At 44.6% G+C, this 21389-nt stretch overlaps 3 protein-coding genes across 6 annotated transcripts in view; 2 read left to right on the top strand and 1 right to left on the bottom strand.

Annotated features, from left to right (window-relative positions):
- Positions 1-3948, top strand: part of rhbdl1 (rhomboid, veinlet-like 1) — a 69060-nt gene extending 65112 nt beyond the window's left edge. For both annotated transcript variants that reach the window (XM_084176434.1, XM_084176435.1), the window contains exons 7-8: positions 1049-1109; positions 1952-3948. In XM_084176434.1, the coding sequence (XP_084032560.1) occupies positions 1049-1109; positions 1952-2223 (333 nt within the window). In that variant the 3' untranslated portion in view covers positions 2224-3948. The remainder of the gene's footprint in view (positions 1-1048; positions 1110-1951) is intronic.
- Positions 3949-8988: 5040 nt separating this feature from the next.
- LOC311137002 (uncharacterized protein) lies at positions 8989-11304 on the bottom strand. 3 transcript variants are annotated; one of them, XM_084171330.1, is made up of 6 exons: positions 11207-11304; positions 10714-10849; positions 10403-10496; positions 10029-10188; positions 9536-9688; positions 8989-9345 (listed from the first exon to the last, which is right to left on the bottom strand). In XM_084171330.1, exons 2-6 carry the CDS (start codon positions 10845-10847, stop codon positions 9170-9172), a joined length of 717 nt encoding a protein of 238 aa, XP_084027456.1. In that variant the 5' UTR covers positions 10848-10849; positions 11207-11304; the 3' UTR covers positions 8989-9169. The 3 variants fall into 3 exon arrangements, with proteins under 3 accessions (XP_084027456.1, XP_084027455.1, XP_084027454.1); XM_084171329.1 differs by having other exon boundaries at positions 10714-10989; positions 11207-11299; XM_084171328.1 differs by having other exon boundaries at positions 10714-10887; positions 11207-11299.
- Positions 11305-12151: 847 nt separating this feature from the next.
- Positions 12152-19935, top strand: wdr24 (WD repeat domain 24). Its single transcript, XM_084171320.1, has 11 exons — positions 12152-12310; positions 12669-12730; positions 12927-13410; positions 14527-14704; positions 16472-17144; positions 17270-17379; positions 17485-17600; positions 17759-17863; positions 18152-18492; positions 18805-18989; positions 19355-19935. The coding sequence occupies exons 3-11, from the start codon at positions 12930-12932 to the stop codon at positions 19521-19523; spliced, it is 2358 nt and encodes a 785-aa protein (XP_084027446.1). The 5' UTR covers positions 12152-12310; positions 12669-12730; positions 12927-12929; the 3' UTR covers positions 19524-19935.
- The last annotated feature ends 1454 nt before the right edge of the window (positions 19936-21389 follow it).

Genomic DNA, 21389 nt, shown 5'->3' with positions numbered 1-21389 from the left:
TTCCTCCCGATTTGGCCCATACCTGGCACGAACTCGGGACCTCTGCCTTACAAACACACTTGACCGCCCTCCTCAAGCGTCTTAGCCGAACGCACCACCTCAAAAGCTAGCTAATGAGGCGACACAAGCGGGACACTTAATGCTGAGGAGTATGTTTCACACATCCCTATGTGCTACACTAACATCGTCTTGATGTAGAAATGGCAAAGAAAAGTATTCATCTTTTAGAATACTGCATAAAAGCACTCCATTATCCCCTTGTCTCTGTGGAGGTACAGCTTCACTTAAATCCCTAAACTTGATAGTCAAAATGGAGGATACACTTGTATCGGCATGTAAAACAAACCCAACTTCAGTAAGAAAAAATAAGGGAAAAGTGAGCGGCTACATCACGTGAGCGCCCCCCTTCCCCCTCCTTATTGATGTTGTTTGGTTGAACTCCCCCTACTCTGTCACTCGCCATTTATTTGTGGTATTATTGCACTTTTATGAGGCCCTGCTGTCCCACAGACGAATAGGCAGAGTTGTGTGTATAGGACTCCACCTTATTGACTTTCTTTAGGATCTTTAATCTTGCATGGCACTCGGCTTTGCCTGCCTGGCTTCCTCTGCAAGGAGCAAAACACTGCTGCTTCCTCCCGGTCTCCCAGGACCCAGAGGACATGAAGAGGGACGTGATTGGTGCAATCCTTCATCCTGGGGAATAAATATGTTATTCTGAGGCAGAAACATTTTGTATTATCCCAGGAGGAACACATGGTGTTTTATTGGGCCGTTCTCACCCTCCGTAAAGCTTTCTTAACCCTGATTAATAGAACAGCAGCGAGGTGGAACCACCGATTGGAGACCAGCCAGGTGTATAATCATGTCTCCGTCTAGTAGGCCTGTCCTCATCCTACCTGTATGGAAGTGGTTGTCTGATCGCTGTGGTTTACACACGTTCCCTACAGAATGCAGAGATGGTGGAGATACTCGGTGTGTAAACTGTAAATATACAGGTCTTTGGAACTGACTATTTGTGTTTGACTGCTTTCTCTCTGTTTTGCAGAACTGGGCCGGTATGCGGTGTCCATACAAACTCCTCCGCATGATTCTGGCGCTGGTGTGCAGTAAGTTTCATACTATATCCATATAGCCATTCAATATTTACACTATTATCAGTCTCAAGACAGCCATTACTGTTATGTTCATAGCTGAATCCTGACATAATTGTTGTGAGGTGTTATGCTCCATTGTGTGCGTATAACACCCCTTAACTTTCAGCCTTCCTAATGTCCACACACCTGCTCACATTATAATTTCATTGCCAGATAATTATAACATGAGTGGGCCTTATAAAATGAGTTGAGGTATTGCTTCAAGTGCAGTCTTTAATGGGGAGGAATTGTTTGATTTATTTTTATTTTACCTTTATTTAACTAGGCAAGTCAGTTAACAACAAATTCTTATTTACAATGACGGCCTACACCAGCCAAACGACGCTGGGCCAATTGTGCACCGCCCTATGGGACTCCCAATCACGGCCGGTTGTGATACAGCCTGGAATTGAACCAGGGGGTCTGTAGTGACGCCTCAAGCACTGAGATGCAGTGCCTTAGACCACTGCGCCAATCGGGAGCCCAATATGAGTGGCCCTCAGGTTGCAGATTGGATATGTAGTATTTTGTTCAGAGGATATGACTCATGCTGTATGGCAGTGACTTTTCCCAATTCACTACGACTTTCGTCAGTGTGCAATATGTCCCGTCCATCTGTCCCGTGTCTGACTCCTCCATACCGCAGTCTAGTGTATCCTTAGCCAGCCCATCTCTGTTAACATAGCCTTAGCCTTAGCAAAGCCCTAGTCTTGGCCAGAAGTGTAACATTTATGTAATCTGCACTGAACTGTACTCAAAACTTTATCTGCCAAATCCCACATATCCACTGAAATTGATGACTTCTTCCATTGCAGTGAGTTCGGAGGTGGGCCGTGCCGTGTGGCTGCGCTTCTCCCCGCCCTTGCCCTCCTCGGGGCCCCAGCCCAGCTTCATGGCCCACCTGGCGGGGGCGGTGGTGGGCATCAGCATGGGCCTGCTCATCCTGCGCAGCTACGAGGAGAGCCTGCAGAAGCAGTGCTCCTGGTGGGTCATCCTCTTCTCCTTCATCACCTTCCTACTCTTCGCCATCTTCTGGAACATCTTCGCCTACGAGCTGCTGGGGGTGCAGCTCCCACCCGCTCCCTGACACCAAGAAGCTCTCTCCCACTCCATTACATTGTCCCTCTCATTGTCATATGTCAAGACCCATCGCCTTCACCGTATCCTTTTCCTGTCCGCTCAGCCAACCCCCCGGCAACACCATTCAAAACACAGGAAGTTATTTAATTCAAAACTGTACAGAGCAGGAATAGTTTTTTCCAATGTACCCATATCATCATAGAATGATCTCTGTTTTGTGGTGGAAGGGAATTCGGTAGCAATATATGCAGGTGAAAGCTGTGTAGCTCTCTTCATATTCTCATTATGGAGCATCCCTTTTGTCTTTTGTGTTGAAGCTTCAACTACCTTCAGGTCGAACCTGTCAGAGAGCCATTTTGATTAATACCATGCAGCGTCAGCTCTCCTTTGCGTTCAGAGTGGGTTCATGACCCTTGAGGTGCTTCTTACTGGACAGATGTGTGTTCTGTCAGTATCCCTCACTGCCGCTTTTAAAGCCATGAGGCAGGAGGACACCAGTGTTCTATTGCTCAACACGCACCTAAACACTAGTTCTACACTGTGGAATAAGAATAGGATCTCACAGGAATAGGTATTACATGTAAAAAGGCATGCAGCTAGGAAGGTGGAAAAGACAGAGAAGAAAGAAATCAATGCTGAAACTGATATCCTATCTCCCCACCATCACCACTGTGGTGCTCATGTCCCTAGTAGCCATTGTCACTCTCCTTTTCTACCCAACCTAAATGCTTCAGCAGGTTAGCATAATCTCTACCAGTACCATACCCTAGCCTGCTAAAGCACCAGCATCTCATCTAGCTAATGCTCTAAGGTCCAAACTGAGACGTGTGCCCTTTACACACCGGACACACCAACCCGCACCCTTCTCCTGTGTCACCGTCTCCAAGAACAACCACTGCCTGATGCTGTATGTCAGCGCGGGAATGCAAAGAGAGAGACACAGGCCTCTGTCTATTCTCACTCTAACAGACGGAACTGGGGAGGGCAACGAACATGTCATCATCGCCTGACCTCTGACCTCCGTGTCCCAGCGGGCATTGGGTTCGGTCTGTCAAAGCCCAGTCTATACCTCAGTGTCTCATTCTTAGGGACTGTATACTTTTGTAAAGGAATGTACACATAAAAAATGAGTGTTAATCATTTATTTCTGTTTCTTTCTTGTTTGGGAAAACAAAAGAAGAACGTTTCAAATGGTGCAGATGTAATGCTATGATTGTTGTTCTTATGATTACTCTTACTATACAGCTTTGCTCCTCTGAAAATAATCGGCAGCAGACATCCCTGGTTACTATGACGAATGAACACCATTGAAGCAAGTTAGACTCGTATTTATAAATCTTTAGTGCTATACAGAATAAGCCATAGAAGAACCAACATAGACATGGAAAACAAAGGCAGAGTGAAAACGTTGCGACTGATTGCTGGTATATGCTTCGGTGAACGTTTCTGCCGTGTAGTCCTCATTGGTAAGGTCAAAGCTGATAATAAAATATGTCATATGAGTTATGTGGCAAATGAGAGACAGGATAACAAAGCCAAACTGTTTGTGCAAGAACATGCTTGAGAAATGCTGGACTGTTGCTCTGAGTCGACATTAAATATTTGTTATTAAACACATCTTAAAAACTTGGTTGCCAGATAGAATATTTAGACACGTAACTGCATGGTTGCCAGATTCCAAATTCCCCCAGTGTGGTGATGCCTGACTACAGTCTTTTTTGGTTAATTACACATTTTGGATAGAGAAACCTGCCACAAATTAGCTAATTGACTGAATCAAGCATTTGCTAAGCTGTGACTAAGCTTGAAATTCCATTCACTTATTTAATTTCTGTATTATTTTTTCAGTCTGTAGGCTAATTAATGTGGAAGGCTTCTTACTGCTTTAGAAAACTTTTAGAGTTGCCAATGTTGACAGTTGGTCTCAGACATAATCCTCAGCATACATGATTATGTCACTGACAGATGATACAGGCATACTGAGTGTGCCATAATGAATAACTTTATGAAGGGTGAATTCTATCTAAGAGGAAGATAATTGTGCCTCGTAAGCTAAAGAATCCATAGGACGTTAACTCAGAAAAGGCATAAGGCTGACGAAAGGGCTAGAAACTAAATACTGATGTTATTGTAAAACACATAAAACTGTTAAAGGTCCAATGCAGCCATTTTATCTCAATATCAAATCATTTCTTATTAACAATTAAGTACCTTACTGTGATTGTTTTCAATGTAAATGGTAAAAAATTAACTTTTTAGCAAAGAGCAATATCTCAAGCAAGAATTTTGCTAGGACTAAGTGAGGAGTGGAAAACTGAAAACTAGCTGTTATTTGCAGAGAGGTTTGGAACTCTCTTTCTTATTGGTCTATTAACGAATTTACCGCCTGGTGATGTCACCAGACAGGCCAAAACTCCATCCCACCAAAACATGCAGAAATTTCAGGTGGTCTTTTCAAACAGCTCTTACACTAAAACGGCATTATCATAATTTTCACAGTATTATTCCAACCTCATAGTTTGGAAATATACTGTATATAAAACACAGGAGAATCGCGTTTTTGACTGCACTTGGCCTTGAATGGGAACCTTCCAGGAAATGAAACTAAACGACTAAAGGGGGTGACAAAAGCTGAAGTACAAGGTACAAGCTTCTATTTCCCCACCCTTAAAAACGCACCCAGGTTTCAGTTAAAGACCAAATCAACTGATTTCAGCCAGTGAATGGCTGTGGATTGACTGCATTGTTTGAATGGCATATTGACAGTTAATTGTTTTATTAATGTAATCATTCCTCAACATCTGGCTGGCTAGCTAGCTAACAAACATACAGTGCATATAAATTCTTCAAATTCATTGTTTTATACCATATCTTTTCACAGCACTGGCAAACCATGGTTGACCAACTCCCTGACCAAAATGGCTGACCTTTTAGCCAAGCATAAGACGGTTCATGCCCATTCTAGTGTACAAATTCTATGATAGGAGGATAAATATGCAAATAAAAGATGACTGACTGGTCATTGGTCAGAATAATCAGTCATGATCTGGCCCAAAAACCATCCCACCAGTTCTTTCAAATAGCTCTTACAGAAAAAGGGTATTATCATGATTTTCACAATTTCAGAGTGTTATTTCGACCTCATAGTGTGGAAATATAATTTTAAAAAACAGGGAAATTACATTTTTAACTGCACTGCCCCTTTAAGTTCTTAAATTAAGGTATGATCAGTCTCAAATGACTCTCCAATTCTGTATTCATAGACATGCTCATTTCTTCCTCTCTCTTTTCACCATGGCATATGAGGCAGCCGTCGGGGGAAATAAGAAGTGCATATATCCTAATTAAGCAGGCAGAGAAAAGTCGTCGGGAGTAGTTTATTATCCGTTTGTAAGCCAAATTACCTGGCCCTAGGCCGCATCCAAAGACAGCAGCACTAACAACACATCTTCTACAAAAGCCCATCCAATCCCACTCTCCTTTTGGCTATGAAGCCCTCTGCTTTATCCAGACAGCCGAGGATCTGGGGGGAGAAGCATAAACGCTGTAATGAAGGAGAAAATGTCATCTACAGGCTGATATGTGACAACTTTGGCGTGTGCCAAAGTGTGTCTGTGAGCAATGCAGGGAGAGTGGGTATAGAGACAGAGGAATGGAGGTGGCACCACTCATAAAACACCATTGGGGTCGTAAAGCAGCTGTGTGTGCCTTCATATCTTGTCGTGTGCCCATCACAACGCCTCTGGCTTAGGAAGTGATGTATGGCTGTTACGCAGGGCTCAGTTCTACCAGAACCTGGGGCTCCACCGGTGTAAACATGATCTCTTCTTCTTTAAGTAAATGTGACAAGCTGCATGATGTTGATTTAATTGCTGTCTTTTATGTGACATTTGTTTTCATCGACATAGGTGGGCCTGGTGAAGAATAGCATGAGTAGAATAGGGGCAGCCAGCCAATCATACCATGTGATCCATTTTATCAATGACGCTCTATTGATTAGAACCCCACCACCACCTCTTTAGTGAGTGGTCTGAAGACCCCCCTCCCCCCTCACATATTTGTCAGCGTCCATGAATAGCCTAACATTTTGAAGGTAGTGTTGTTGTTGAACCACATCACCATTAAAGGACGTCACTGTTAAAAGAGAGTGGAACCAACGTACCATCTTGCCATGTGCCCTCCATTTTCTGTGGATGCGTCAACCCCTTAGTTGACATCATTCAATGGAGCCGCTCTCAAACGACTTTCCCTGTTCATTCCTTCTCTGCTTGTCTGTGTCTAAATGCAACACAACTTATGTAGCAAGCATACTTGAGATTTATACTGTTATTAGATATTCCAGACTCATGTGTTTTGTCATAGGTGAGCTTTTTTGCACTTGTTGTAACGTGATAAACTGACATGTCATTGTGCCAATATGTTATAGTGCCATTTTGTTCTTTATTTGATGCTTTCATTGGTATTACCTCCTTACCACAATCCGTTGTGCTCTTACGGATAATGCCTTGTTACATCCAGTGCGTCTACACCCTAAACTTAGCAATGGATAAGGGGCTTGGCTGTTGCGTTTGTGTGTGATTAAAGGCATCAGGTTAGGAGGGTCACTGCACTGCATCACTGATCTGATCTTTATATTTTATGGATATGTAGATCAACCAACCTTAATGATATCAATATGCAGTACCTGCTTAAAGCTGATGCTTGTGACCAAGCAGGTTGCCTTCTCCTAGTGCGTGTCAGCGGTGTACTACTTCAACATGGGTAATTTAATGCAGTACTGTATGAGGCAGGCTACTGTAGCTCATTAGCCAGATAAACGTATTTTCAATAAGAATCAAAGCAAGCAAACCAGCGCATTACTTTTTCAGTATCCTTCTAATACAAAGTATTAGACATGCCACACATGGTTAGACCAACATACAACTATCACCAGTGCTGAAAAGTTAACCAAGTTGTTTTCATCCATCTCTAGACCATTATAATACCAGTATTTGGAGGTTTTGAATGCAGAATATGGTACAGTAGTTATGGATAATTGAGGCAGTTTGGTTTAAGGTCATGTGTGCTGCTGTGGTAGTTTTCACTGGCTGTTCTCTTGCATTGATAAAATGGGGCCAAGCTTAGGCGTTTAAGTTTCCAAATCCAGACCAGAGGTTGTACCAATACAACGTTTACAAATAAATAATTACAAAATGAACAAAGAGGCTATTTTTCTCTGGGTCACCAAGAAACAAATTAAAACTAAATGTATGTAAATATGGATAGTTTATATTAAAGTCCTCATTAATTATTTCATGATGTATTGTACTTTTTAAATGTTCTGAACTGAACCATTTTATATTGTATATATTTTGGTTTTATTTTGTACTGTTCATTGTATTTGCTTTAATTTAGGAACAATACGAATAAAGAACAATACTGTGGAAATGTCTCATCATCCCACTGCTATATTTATTATACTAGCCCCCTTGTACATACACTACATGACCAAAAGTATGAGGACACCTGCTCGTCGGACATCTCATTCCAAAATCATGGGCATTAATATGGAGTTGGTCCCCCCTTTGCTGCTATAGCAGCCTACACTCTTCTGGGAAGGCTTTCCACTAGATGTTGGAACATTGCTGAGGGGACTTCCTTCCATTCAGCCACAAGAGCATTAGTGAGGTTGGGCACTGATTTTGTGCGATTAGGCCTGGCTCGCAGTCAGCGTTCCAATTCATCCCAAAGGTGTTCGATGGGGTTGAGGTCAGGGCTCTGTGCAGGCCAGTCAAGTTCTTCCACACCGATCTCGACAAACCATTTCTGTATGGACCTCGCTTTGTGCACAGGGGCATTGTCATGCTGAAACAGGAAAGGGCCTTCCCCAAACTGTTGCCACAATGTTGGAAGCACAGAATCGTCTAGAATGTCATTGTATACTGTAGCGTTAAGATTTCCCTTCACTGGAACTAAGGGGCCTAGCCCAAATCATGAAAACAGCCCCAGACCATTATTCCTCCTCCATCAAACTTTACAGTTGGCACTATGCATTGGGGCAGGTAGCATTCTCCTGGCATCCACCAAACCCAGATTTGTCTGTCGGACTGCCAGATGGTGAAGCGTGATTCATCACTCCAGAGAACACGTTTCCACTGCTCCAGAGTCCAATGGCGGCGAGCTTTACACCGCTCCAGCCGATGCTTGGCATTACGCATGGGGATCTTAGGCTTGTGTGCGGCTGCTCGCCCATGGAAACCCATTTCATGAAGCTCCCAAAGAACAGTTATTGTGCTGGCGTTGCTTCCAGAGGCAGTTTGGTACTCAGTAGTGAGTGTTGCAACCGAGGACAGACGATTTTTACGCACTACGCGCTTCAGCACTCGGCAGTCCCGTTCTATGAGCTTGTATGGCCTACCACTTCGCGGCTGAGTCGTTGTTGCTCCTAGACGTTTCCACTTCACAATAACAGCACTTACAGTTGACCGGGGCAGCTCTAGCAGGGCAGAAATGGGACGAACTGACTTGTTGGAAAGGTGACAACATTTGACGGTGCCACATTGAAAGTCACTGAGCTCTTCAGTAAGGCCATTCTAGTGCCAATGTTTGTCTATGGAGATTGCGTGGCTGTGTGCTCAATTTTATACACCTGTCAGCAACGGGTGTGGCTGAAATAGCCGAATCCACTAATTTGAAGGGGTGTCCACATACACTATATATACAAAAGTATCATCAAGTGGGCACTTTACATTGTGGGTACATGGGGTGAGTTAACCAAGCACAGCACCAGATGCTAAATAAATCCTGTTTAATATCAAAGATTTATTTGCAAGTTACACTGTAAAAATAGACATACCGTAAAGACAAAACACTACTGCCATAATGTTGAGGTAGCCTGACATTCTTTCATCCCAGTCATAATCTCTATAGTCAAATTAAAGGCTTTACAAGGTAGTTTTCTGAAGAAAAAAAGTTTACTTGGTCCTCAGTCTCTTAGCTGGCCTGTCATTGGTCTCTGGGTCTGACTTATTGCTGAGGCTGCGCTCTAGATTCACATCCTTCAGCAGGGGGAGCTGCAGCTGATTGGCTACAGCCCATGCCCACAAACACAGCTCCACCCTATGGGGCGTCCAGTCCCGTTCGCTGTCCACTGAGGAAGATGGAGGAGGTGGGTCAAACAACAACATGAGCATAGATTACGGCATGGGGTTTCCACATCCCGGGTACAGTATCCCCCCCCCGACACACACAGAATGTTGCAGATAGATAATATTTGGACCCACTGAATATGTATCCGCAATGTGCATTCCACACACACTCTCACCCAGTTGCGATCTCACCTTTGTTAAGTGTTTGTGTGTGTGAAGCCATTTTGTTCAGGTAGAGCGCATAGTGCCTGGGTGTGTACTGGATGGGCCCCAGTCCAGGGACACTTTCAACAGCCTCGTCGGCCATGAACGCAGCCTGCTCCGGAGCTCCTGCTGCCAATACAGCTGGAACAAAACGGCCAGTCAAAGATAGCCCAAGTTAAACTGTGCCCCTCACCGGATTGCTGATGTTTCCTGAATATTAAGTGAACTACACTTTAACAGAGGGTCGGGAACCTCCATCCTGTGTTGTGAGCTTTGTTCTTCGTGCTTAATCCAATTGAATAGGCCTAAATCAATTTATCCCTTTAAGAAGCTCACTGAAACAACTTTGTCTAGGTGACTTTGTTTCTACTCTTGAAAATAAGAAAACATGTCAGCCTTCTCATATGTCATTCTTAAAAATAGCCTAAAAAGTGTTTTCTCATCCTCTGAACCAAACCCCCAGCCCCTTGGTGCTGCTGACCTGAGGCTGTGGCTGGGCCCAGGGCTTTGAGAGAGCTGAGTTCTGTGATGGCTGCCTGGACGTCAGGGAGGAGACTGAAGGCCTTTCTAGAGCACTTCTCCACCGTCTCATCACTGTTAGAGGCCACGAGCTGCTGCAGCCTCGGACGGAACTTCCCCCTCTGCAGGTGATACCGTGCCAAGATATTTCAAAACCAGTCAGGGAGCTTAAAGAGATTTCTCTGCTCATGGACAGTAAGGAAAGTATAGTTATATTTATCTCAGTACAAGGAAATGTTTTTATTTTAATTTCACATTATTACCTGGAATATCAGAAACATCCATTTACTATTTAGTCAATAAAGCTCTGCATCTATCCGCACTAGATCTACTTACAGTGAGCTTCCACTCCATCAGTTTCACCAGTTCTGGTTGGGTGACATATTTGTAAGGACGCCCAGCGATGGCTACAGGCAGCTCCTCTTGATACCTGGCCAGAGATGAGGCTCAGACTAAATATTCCATGTTTACTTACATCAATCAAAAGGCATGCATAAAAGGCATTGAGGGAATCCCCATCCTGGTCAATTGAAAGCTCAAATCTATATGTGTTTATGTTAATTAATGTGACAGATTGACTGTAGTTGTGATGATAGTCTGCTCTTCATCGATACCTGGTAATGGGATCATGTATGTGCCACACTTACCATTTATCCAAGGGAAGCAGTTTTCCAGACTTCTTGCCCTTCCCAAGGGACTTGGCCTCCACTACCTCCCAGTATTTCCCATATAACTTTCTCCAGACAGCTGGGTCTTCGCAGGCGAATAGTGTTCCACTCATTGCTGTATAAAAGGGATAATGGGCCAAAACTACCTCAGACCTGAGTAGACAGCACACAGGGGAATGTTGTTATTCCCCAAAACTCCTGAGGGAGGAGGCCCTTTTCCCCTGACACACTGCAGAGGACAGCTGCGGTCTAAACCTTTATACACATTGGAGAACAGAAACCATAGTTGACAAGCAGCATTCTCAGTTCAATAGGCCTACTCTCTGTATTGATATTCATTCTGGCCCAAAATAGCCTATTCAACAGATAGATGTGCATGAACTGAAACTGTATGGGAACAACAAGAAAAATACATTCAGCTACGACTTCAAAGTCATGATGTCAGAATAATAAAAGGCAGAAAAACACTTACCATCCACATGTGTACAACAGTCATAAAATATTACAAAACAAAGTATGAACGATGAATGAATTCCTTTCAGAGCATGTACTTCCGTTTTGTAATGCTTGTTTTCGCCAGATTCATGGGAATAACACTTACAACTTCCGGTTCCGTGAACAATAATTTTGTTTCAAAAGCTAGGTTAGTCCTCCAAAATTAGCGCCAATTATTGTGCACTAAAACCAATTATATTAGGAAATAACGGTACTTTTCTCGTCAACTAATGACGTTTCTGAACCTGTTAGTAAAATAATTAGCATCATATGTCATCCGACTGCAATGTTGCAACTAACGTTAAGTACTTTAGCAAGTTAGCTAGCAGCCAACTAGCTAGCTTTATAGTCGGCTCACAGGTGATTTCTACTCGCAAATTAGAAGACAAATGTTCTTTATTGATGTGCATTCATTGGCTGTGTGTCTCAGTCTTGTTGTTCTTGGTGTGATGTCATTTCGAGAACGTGAACGACAAACGTAGTATAGCTAGCTAGCTAGCTACCCTAGCCAGATGCTAGCTAATATTTATAAACATTTCAAATGACAGGTAGTAAACTTTCCTAAACATTGCAAAGTTCAGTGGCTACATTGTTTTAAGCAATTAATGGTAATATCAGTTTTATTCGCCTTGATCTAGCTAGCTAGATAAAATTGGAATCCATCACAAGGTTAACAGGCAATGTTGTTGTTTGTTGACGTTGTTAATAGCTGCTCTGAAACTCATGCTCACACCTATAACAGACATGACCATAGGTCGTGGTCATAAAAATGTAATAATCAACAATTACTGTAGACTTAGGGACCCAAATGTCAAAGTATTGTGTATGTCCACAAAGGCTGTGCAGCATCATTAGCTACAGCATAGAGTACAGCTGCATAAACCATAACAAGGCTCTCCCTCCCCTCTTTCAGCACCTCAGTGTCATTTTTTTGCCGTGGTCCAACCTCACCCAGGGCCCCTCTGTTATAATCACGCAGGATTCTGGAGAGCTGGGAGCATTAAGCAATCCGCCATGCACTTCGGGCAAAGGGAGGTGAACATTCTCTTGAGCCATTTTATAGAAGGCTGTTGGGTTGTAGGTAAGCACTGTTTTGGTATAACTTGTGAATGTCCAATCTGGTTGCAGTATTTGTCTCAGCATCAGTGATGTATCAGTGTAGCTACTCTTTAAAGATAACTTTGATTTTGAAGAGTTGTAATGACAGTCATGCTTTTTGCTCCAGCTTGGACCTCAGCACCTGAACAGGAAGGAACTTTGTCTCAGTAGAGACTGGTTAGGCCTAGGTACTTTCAGGTCGTGGCTGGCTGGTTGGAGCAAAAACCTACAGACACACTATTGAATGGGTTACCTTTCTCAGCTCTACAAGATTAACATATAAGTGTGGATGATTGTTGAAATGGATGATAATGACCCTTTTCTCTGGTAACCTCTGACAGGACTGTATGAGGAGGCCTCTGTGTTTCTTTAGAGGCCCAGAGGATTGCCGCTGCTATTTGGAGTAAGTCCATTGGAATGAATTAGAAAGAGATTACAAGGTCATATAAATATGTGACAGACCACTGCCAGCAGCACAACCCAAGTACCAAGCTGAGCTCTCCTCATAGCTGCAGTGCCATCTTCTGGTGAAACTATGGCCATTCTTTTGGAATTTCCCAATATAATTTCCCCAACCACCTTTCTGTGTCCCCCACCAGGCCATGGAGAAGATGTCGCGGGTAACCACGGCCCTGGGCAGCAGCGCCATCAGCGGGCGCACCATGTTCTGCCACCTGGACGCGCCCGCCAACGCCATCAGTGTGTGCCGCGATGCCACACAGGTGGTGGTGGCCGGCCGCAATATCTTCAAGATCTATGGCCTGGAGGAGGAGCAGTTTGTGGAGAAGCTCAACCTGCGCGTGGGCCGCAAGCCCTCGCTCAACTTCAGCTGCGCCGACGTCATGTGGCACCAGATGGAGGAGAACCTGCTGGCCACGGCTGCCACCAACGGGGCGGTGGTCACCTGGAACCTGGGCAAACCATCGCGCAACAAGCAGGACCAGCTGTTCACCGAGCACAAGCGCACGGTCAACAAGGTGTGCTTCCACCCCACCGAAGTCTACATGCTGCTCAGTGGCTCCCAGGATGGCTACATGAAGTGCTTCGACCTGCGCAAGAAGGAGTCCGTCAGCACCTTTTCAGGTATGTGTGTCTGTGGATAGTTCTTGCACTCTTTGAGGTTGAACACAGGAGTAACACCTTAGGTGGAGTGTAGAAATACCTACCTGGGCCTGGTTTCCTGATAGCAATGCAATTTAGGCTTCCAAGTGTTTTAATGATGCATCGTTCCTACAACGGCCGAAGATGTAACATGAGTTTCCCAAAACACCACGCAGAAAGAACATTAACTAAGTGCGTTGTTGGACATGTGTCAATACTGATAGGAAGAAAGGCAGTGCTGCTTTTTGATCAGCTTTCTCCATTCAAATCTTACCTTAACATAATAATTATTCCACAGTACTGACTACAGATCAGCTTCTAGAGAGTTATCACCTTACGGCTGCAAATATTGAGGTGGCTTATTCTAATGCTTACCCTATAATACATCTCAGATTAATTTGGCACATCATTGTGCACATGTTGTTACACATCATGAAATATATTGAGGCAAACATTTGTGTTGCAACAAATAGAACTCAATTGACTGAACATGAAATTGATTTCCAGATGATTGAATGGTATATGCCTATGTAGCAATGCAGTCATCTCGGTTTTCATTTGGAGCATCTTTTTATCCTTCACTTGTTCAATAGCAAAGACATTGGCAACTTTGTATTTATAGTCAACTTTGTTATGAAGTTATCGGTGGTCACAGAGAGACAGATAAACAGCTTGATTCTATGTTTCGCAGAGATCTTCTGTGTATAAAGTGACGCAGAAGGGCAAAAAATAATCTAACGAGGCACTTAGCTGTTCTGTTCGAGTGGTCTGAGGCAGGTGCTAAATAACAATCGTTTTCAAGTGCAACTTTACTAACAATGGTTTTGGGAAACAGCTCGGAGATTTAACGATGCTCCTACGAAGGTTCTAATGATGAACTTAACCTTAAGATGCTTTTGGGAAACAGGGCCCTGCTCATGTCCAGGAATGCCTCTGGGCTACAAAACAAACAGCATCTTATTAGTTACCAAGGACCCTTTTCAGACAGTGTCTTAAACAATCCATTTTGAAGAGTAACAATAAACAAAACACAGTCGTACGACATGGTAATGAACCTGGTCTGAGGACGTTCGTGTTTATCTATGTTCTTTTTTTCAGGTCAGTCGGAGAGCGTAAGAGATGTTCAGTTCAGCATGAAGGATTACTTTACTTTTGCTGCTTCCTTTGAGAACGGTAACGTCCAGCTGTGGGACATCCGGAGGCCTGACCGGTATGAGAGGATGTTCACAGCCCACACCGGTCCTGTGTTCTGCTGTGACTGGCACCCCGATGACAGGTAGGGAGAGGCTTTAGAGAAAGACATGTTGATACAGTGAGGGAAAAAAGTATTTGATCCCCTGCTGATTTTGTACGTTTGCCCACTGACAAAGAAAGAATTAGTCTATAATTTTAATGGTAGTTTTATTTGAACAGTGAGAGACAGAATAACAAACAAAAAATCCAGAAAAAAGGAAATAAGTATTTGACCCCCTCTCAATCAGAAAGATTTCTGGCTCCCAGGTGTCTTTTATACAGGTAACGAGCTGAGATTAGTAGCACACTCTTAAAGGGAGTGCTCCTAATCTCAGCTTGTTACCTGTATAAAAGACACCTGTCCACAGAAGCAATCAATCAATCAGATTCCAAACTCTCCACCATGGCCAAGACCAAAGAGCTCTCCAAGGATGTCAGGGACAAGATTGTAGACCTACACAAGGCTGGAATGGGCTACAAGACCATCGCCAAGCAGCTTGGTGAGAAGGTGACAACAGTTGGTGCGATTATTCGCAAATGGAAGAAACACAAAATAATTGTCAATCTCCCTCGGCCTGGAGCTCCATGCAAGATCTCACCTCGTGGAGTTGCAATGATCATGAGAACGGTGAGGAATCAGGCCAGAACTACACGGGAGGATCTTTTCAATGATCTCAAGGCAGCTGGGACCATAGTCACCAAGAAAACAATTGGTAACACACTACGCCGTGAAGGACTGAAATCCTGCAGCGCCCGCAAGGTCCCCCTGCTCAAGAAAGCACATGCAGGCCCGTCTGAAGTTTGCCAATGAACATCTGAATGATTCAGAGGAGAACTGGGTGAAAGTGTTGTGGTCAGATGAGACCAAAATCGAGCTCTTTGGCATCAACTCAACTCGCCGTGTTTGGAGGAGGAGGAATGCTGCCTATGACCCCAAGAACACCATCCCCACCGTCAAACATGGAGGTGGAAACATTATGCTTTGGGGGTGTTTTTCTGCTAAGGGGACAGGACAACTTCACCGCATCAAAGGGACGATGGACGGGGCCATGTACCGTCAAATCTTGGGTGAGAACCTCCTTCCCTCAGCCAGGGCATTGAAAATGGGTCGTGGATGGGTATTCCAGCATGACAATGACCCAAAACACACGGCCAAGGCAACAAAGGAGTGGCTCAAGAAGAAGCACATGAAGGTCCTGGAGTGGCCTAGCCAGTCTCCAGACCTTAATCCCATAGAAAATCTGTGGAGGGAGCTGAAGGTTCGAGTTGCCAAACGTCAGCCTCGAAACCTTAATGACTTGGAGAAGATCTGCAAAGAGGAGTGGGACAAAATCCCTCCTGAGATGTGTGCAAACCTGGTGGCCAACTACAAGAAACGTCTGACCTCTGTGATTGCCAACAAGGGTTTTGCCACCAAGTACTAAGTCATGTTTTGCAGAGGGGTCAAATACTTATTTCCCTCATTAAAATGCAAATCAATATATAACATTTTCGACATGCGTTTTTCTGGATTTTTTTGTTGTTATTCTGTCTCTCACTGATCAAATAAACCTACCGTTAAAATTATAGACTGATCATGTCTTTGTCAGTGGGCAACCGTACAAAATCAGCAGGGGATCAAATACTTTTTTCCCTCACTGTACATGTTGAAAAAGCATTGATGTTTGCATTGGTTGACCATTCATCTAAAGTGAATTTGCTTTAGATACAGTAATCATTCTTGCTTACAGTGTGGCTGTTGATTCACCTGACTCAACAGCCACCCCTGAATCAACAGCCACATTGCTAATGTATTGGCCTCTGTCTGCAGGGGCTGGCTGGCCACTGGCGGCCGGGACAAGATGGTGAAGGTGTGGGACATGACCACCAACCGGGCCAAAGAGATCTACTGCGTCCAGACCATCGCCTCGGTGGCACGGGTCAAGTGGCGTCCTGAGAGGAAGTGGCACCTGGCCACCTGCTCCATGATGGTGGACCACAACATCTACGTGTGGGACGTCCGGCGGCCCTTCATCCCCTTTGCCACCTTCGAGGAGCACAAGGATGTGACCACAGGCATCGTGTGGCGCCACCAGCACGACCCCTACTTCCTGCTGTCAGGCTCCAAGGACAGCACACTCTACCAGCACATGTTCAAGGACGCCAGCCGGCCGGTTGACCGGGCCAACCCCGAGGGGCTGTGCTTCGGCCTGTTTGGAGACCTAGCCTTCGCCGCCAAGGAGAGCCTCATCAGTGGCGACACCAACAGGAAACCGTACCCGGGTGGCGACCGCCGCTACCCCATCTTCTTCTTCAAGAAGCCCGATCTGACGGAGCAGTTTGCCCACGTGTCAAGCGCCCTCAGCGTGTTCGAGTCATCTCTGGAGAGCAGGTGCATGGACTGGTTTGTAAAGACGGCGCGCCTCTACCTCCTCGGCGGCAAACCATTCGCCGAGCTGTGTGACCACAACGCCAAGGTGGCCAAGGAGCTCAACAGACCTCAGGTCAGTCAGTCTGCCCCTCAGAGATAAGCTACATTCATTTACACATACCCAATGAATAATTGTTGTGGAACTAAGTAGAGTTTTGATGATCACTAACAAGCTATTTCATATTTCCCCATTTGAAGGTTTCTACTACATGGACCATGCTTCGGCTCATGTTCTCAGATCCAGCTAACCTCTCGACACCTGGTCCAAATAACATCAGCAAACTGGGCAACCTTCCTTTAATGAACAGGTACTTACCCCAGGCTTTACATAAAACACATAAGCTGAAAAATAGTGTGGACAAACTAATAGACCTAAAAGTTAAATCTTGAATCCTTTTTTGTGTCCGCCCAAGTTTCAGTATGAAGGAGATGGGGACAGAGAGCAGGCTGGACCGCAGTAAAGGAGAGATCAGACAGGACAGCATTCACCTGGAGCCTGGGAACTCGCTCATCAACAGCAACAACGACGGTGAGAGTAAAACTCTAAAAACACTCAAGCTGCTCCCACTTCACTGAAGAAATTAATCAACATATAGGTTGTTTTTGTGAACCACATTTAGTAGAATGTTACTTACTGTGATGGATGCAATAGATGAGTAAACGATATAGAGATTTGTCCCACTGCAGAGAATGAGGAGACAGAGGGGAGTGAGGGACAGGCGGAGTACATGTTTGGTGACGCTGAGCTGGATGACGATGACCTCTATTCTATAGAGCTTGAAAACCAGGCCGGTGAGTCTCTGACCCTCTTGGACTCTCAGAGGGTGTCTCAGGGGGAGTTGGGATATTCAAAGAACACATTTCTATTTCACACCTCACACTTGTACAGGTTACCCACTTGTACATGCAGTGAAACAGGATAAATATAAGCACCCCCTATTTGACCTTTGACGTAGCCAATAGCCACCACTAACCTTACATGTCGAATGCCATTTCAATGGAGGTTACAGCCATGTTTCAGGGCTAGGCTATGATCTACGACTTTTACTTTCTGAGCTTGTTCTTTTCTGGTGTTTTCAGCGGAGGAACAGGAGTACACGCTTCCCCAGGAGGCCTTCCCGCTGCGCCACGAGATCATGGACAACCCGTCGGTGCCGGAGCACCTGCAGCAGGACAAGGCCGACTCGCCGCACGCCAGCGGCAACGAGGCGGAGGTCATGTGCCTGACACCCACCGAGTCCTTCTCGCTGATCGCCATCTCACAGCCGCTGTTCAGCACCCACCTTCCCGCCCACTTCTTCTGCCCCGTGGTCAGGGAGATGCTGAGCCACTATGCTGAGCAGGGCGACGTGCAGATGGCTGTCTCGGTGCTCATCGTCCTGGGTGACCGCATCCGCAAGGAGATCGACGACCTCACTCAGGTCAGAGCTAGGGATATAACAGTTGTCATGGTGAAGAACTGAAGATTTATAATACTAATAATGTTGAGAAAATGTATGGTCGGTTCCTGAACCAGAATACAGATTCAATGATTATGTGTTGCAGAAAATTAATTGGGATGCTCTTGAGAATTCTGTTTGAACAATTTAACATGGCTTATTGGTTTACAAATAACTGCTTGATAGACTAAATAATGACGGAGGTTAGAGCCTTGGTAATCTGCATATCCTCCAAGCTGACAAATATGTTGTTCATTTCAGCATGTTCTAATAATAGCGTTGACCCTATTTCAGGAGCACTGGTACATGTCCTACATTGACTTGCTGCAGCGTTTCGAACTGTGGAACGTGTCCAACGAGGTCATCAAGCTGAGCACTTGCAGCGCCATCACCTGTCTGAACCAGACGTCTACCACGCTGCACGTCAACTGCAGCAACTGCAAACGACCCATGAGCAACAGGGGCTGGATCTGTGACAGGTATAACTTAAAACCATAACATAGAACTTTGACCTACCTAACACAGTAAAGGGAAGGGTTACTAACCAATGAGAAACAATCTAGAAAGGCATTACAGTGTAACTAAATGGCATATTACATATTTCTAGATGAGCTCAAATCAAATGTATTTATAAAGCCCTTTTTACATCAGCAGATGTCACAAAGTGCTATACAGAAACCCAGCCTAAAACCCCAAACAGCAAGCAATGCAGATGTAGAAGCACGGTGGCTAGGAAAAACTCCCTAGAAAGGCAGGAACCTAGGAAGAAACCTAGAGAGGAACCAGGCAAGAGAACATTTGGAAAGTTGACCAATATAGCCACTCAACTTTTCCCGTTCCCCAGGTGCCACCAGTGTGCCAGTGTTTGTGCCGTGTGCCACCACGTGGTGAAGGGGCTGTTTGTGTGGTGCCAGGGCTGTAGTCACGGCGGGCACCTGGAGCACGTGATGAACTGGTTAAAGAGCAGTTCCCACTGCCCGGCCGGCTGTGGACACCTGTGTGAGTACACCTGACCCTCAGCTCCACCCCCGCCCAGCCGGCTCTCTGTGTGAGGGGGAGCACCTCCCCTCACAGTGCCTGGCTCAACCTGGCCTGGGTCTCACACTCCAGGCTGGCCTCTCCTGAGACTGGGGTCCACAGGGGGGTGGCCATGGTAGCAGGATGGCTGCTATTGGAAGACAGGTGGGTAAGACTGGAGTCCAATCCATTAAACCAGTCGTAGAGGAGAACGAGGGGATCATGGACCTACCGTATGGAGCAATGTTCAAAGTTTGGGATGGGCCTACTCAGTGCTCACCTTGACAATGACAGAAACTCGAAGTTAAGTGAACACAATCATTTATGAATATATATATATAACTGAAAAAAAATAAACATGTTGGTCACATGTATCCTGAGCCGAAATAAAAAATCCCAGAAATGTTCCATATGCAAAAAAAGCTTATTTATCACAAATGTTATGCACAAATTAGTTTACAACCCTCTAATGAGCATTTCTCCTTAGCCAAGATAATCCATCCACCTGACAGGTGTGACATATCAAGAAGCTGATTAAACAGCATGATCATTACACAGGTGCACCTTGTGCTGGGGACAATAAAAGGCCACTGTGCAGTTTTGTCACACAACGCCACAGATGTCTTTTTGAGGGAGCGTGCAATTGGCATGCTGACTGCAGGAATGTCCGCCAGAGCTGTTGCCAGAGAATGTAATGTTCATTTCTCTACCATAAGCTGCCTCCAATGAATTTAGGGCCAATGAATTTATTTCAATTGACTGATTTCCTTATATGAACTGTAACTCTGTAAAATCTTGGAAATTGTTGCATGTTGCATTTATATTTTTTGTTAAGTATGTATATATATATATATATATACACACTACCATTCAAAAGTTTGGGGTCACTTAGAAATGTCCTTGTTTTCGAAAGAAATGCACTTATTCTGTCCATTAAAATAACATCAAATTGATCAGAAATACAGTGTAGACATTGTTAATGTTGTAAATGGCTATTGTAGCTGGAAACGTTGAGGATCTGGAGCATCAGCAATTGTGGGTTTGATTACAGGCTCAAAATGGCCAGAAACAAATAACTTTCTTCTGAAACTCATCAGTCTACTCTTGTTCTGAGAAATGAAGGCTATTCCATGCGAGAATTTGCCAAGAGCCATATCTCAGACTGGCCAATACAAATTAAAAATTAAGCTGGGCAGTCTGAGATATGGCTTTTTCTTTGCAACTCTGCCTAGAAGGTCAGCATCCCGGAGTTGCCTCTTCACTGTTGACGTTGAGACTGGTGTTTTGCGGGTACTATTTAATGAAGCTGCCAGTTGAGGACCTGTGAGGCACCTGTTTCTCAAACTAGACACTCAAATGTATTTGTCCTCTTGCGCAGTCGTGCACCGGGGCCTCCCACTCCTCTTTCTATTCTGGTTAGAGACAGTTTGCGCTGTTCTGTGAAGGGAGTAGTACACAGCGTTGTACGAGATCTTCAGTTTCTTGGCAATTTCTCGCATGGAATAGCCTTAATTTCTCAGAACAAGAATAGACTGATGAGTTTCAGAAGAAATGTATTTGTTTCTAGACATTTTGAGCCTGTAATCGAACCCACAATTGCTGATGCTCCAGATCCTCAACTAGTCTCAAGAAAGCCAGTTTTATTGCTTCTTTAATCAGCACAACAGTTTTCAGCTGTGCTAACATAATTGCAAAAGGGTTTTCTAATGATCAATTAGCCTTTTAAAATGATAAACTTGGATTAGCAAACAACGTGCCATTGGAACACAGGACTGATGGTTGCTGATAATGGGCCTCTGTACGCCTATGTAGATATTCCATTAAAAATCAGCCGTTTCCAACTACAATAGCCATTTACAACA

Source organism: Coregonus lavaretus (assembly GCF_964263955.1).
Source record: "Coregonus lavaretus genome assembly, chromosome: 1".
In the NCBI taxonomy this organism is placed as follows: domain Eukaryota; kingdom Metazoa; phylum Chordata; class Actinopteri; order Salmoniformes; family Salmonidae; genus Coregonus; species Coregonus lavaretus.
The sequence above is the reverse complement of the archived record's forward strand: the minus strand, read 5'-3'. Positions and strand labels throughout refer to the sequence as shown.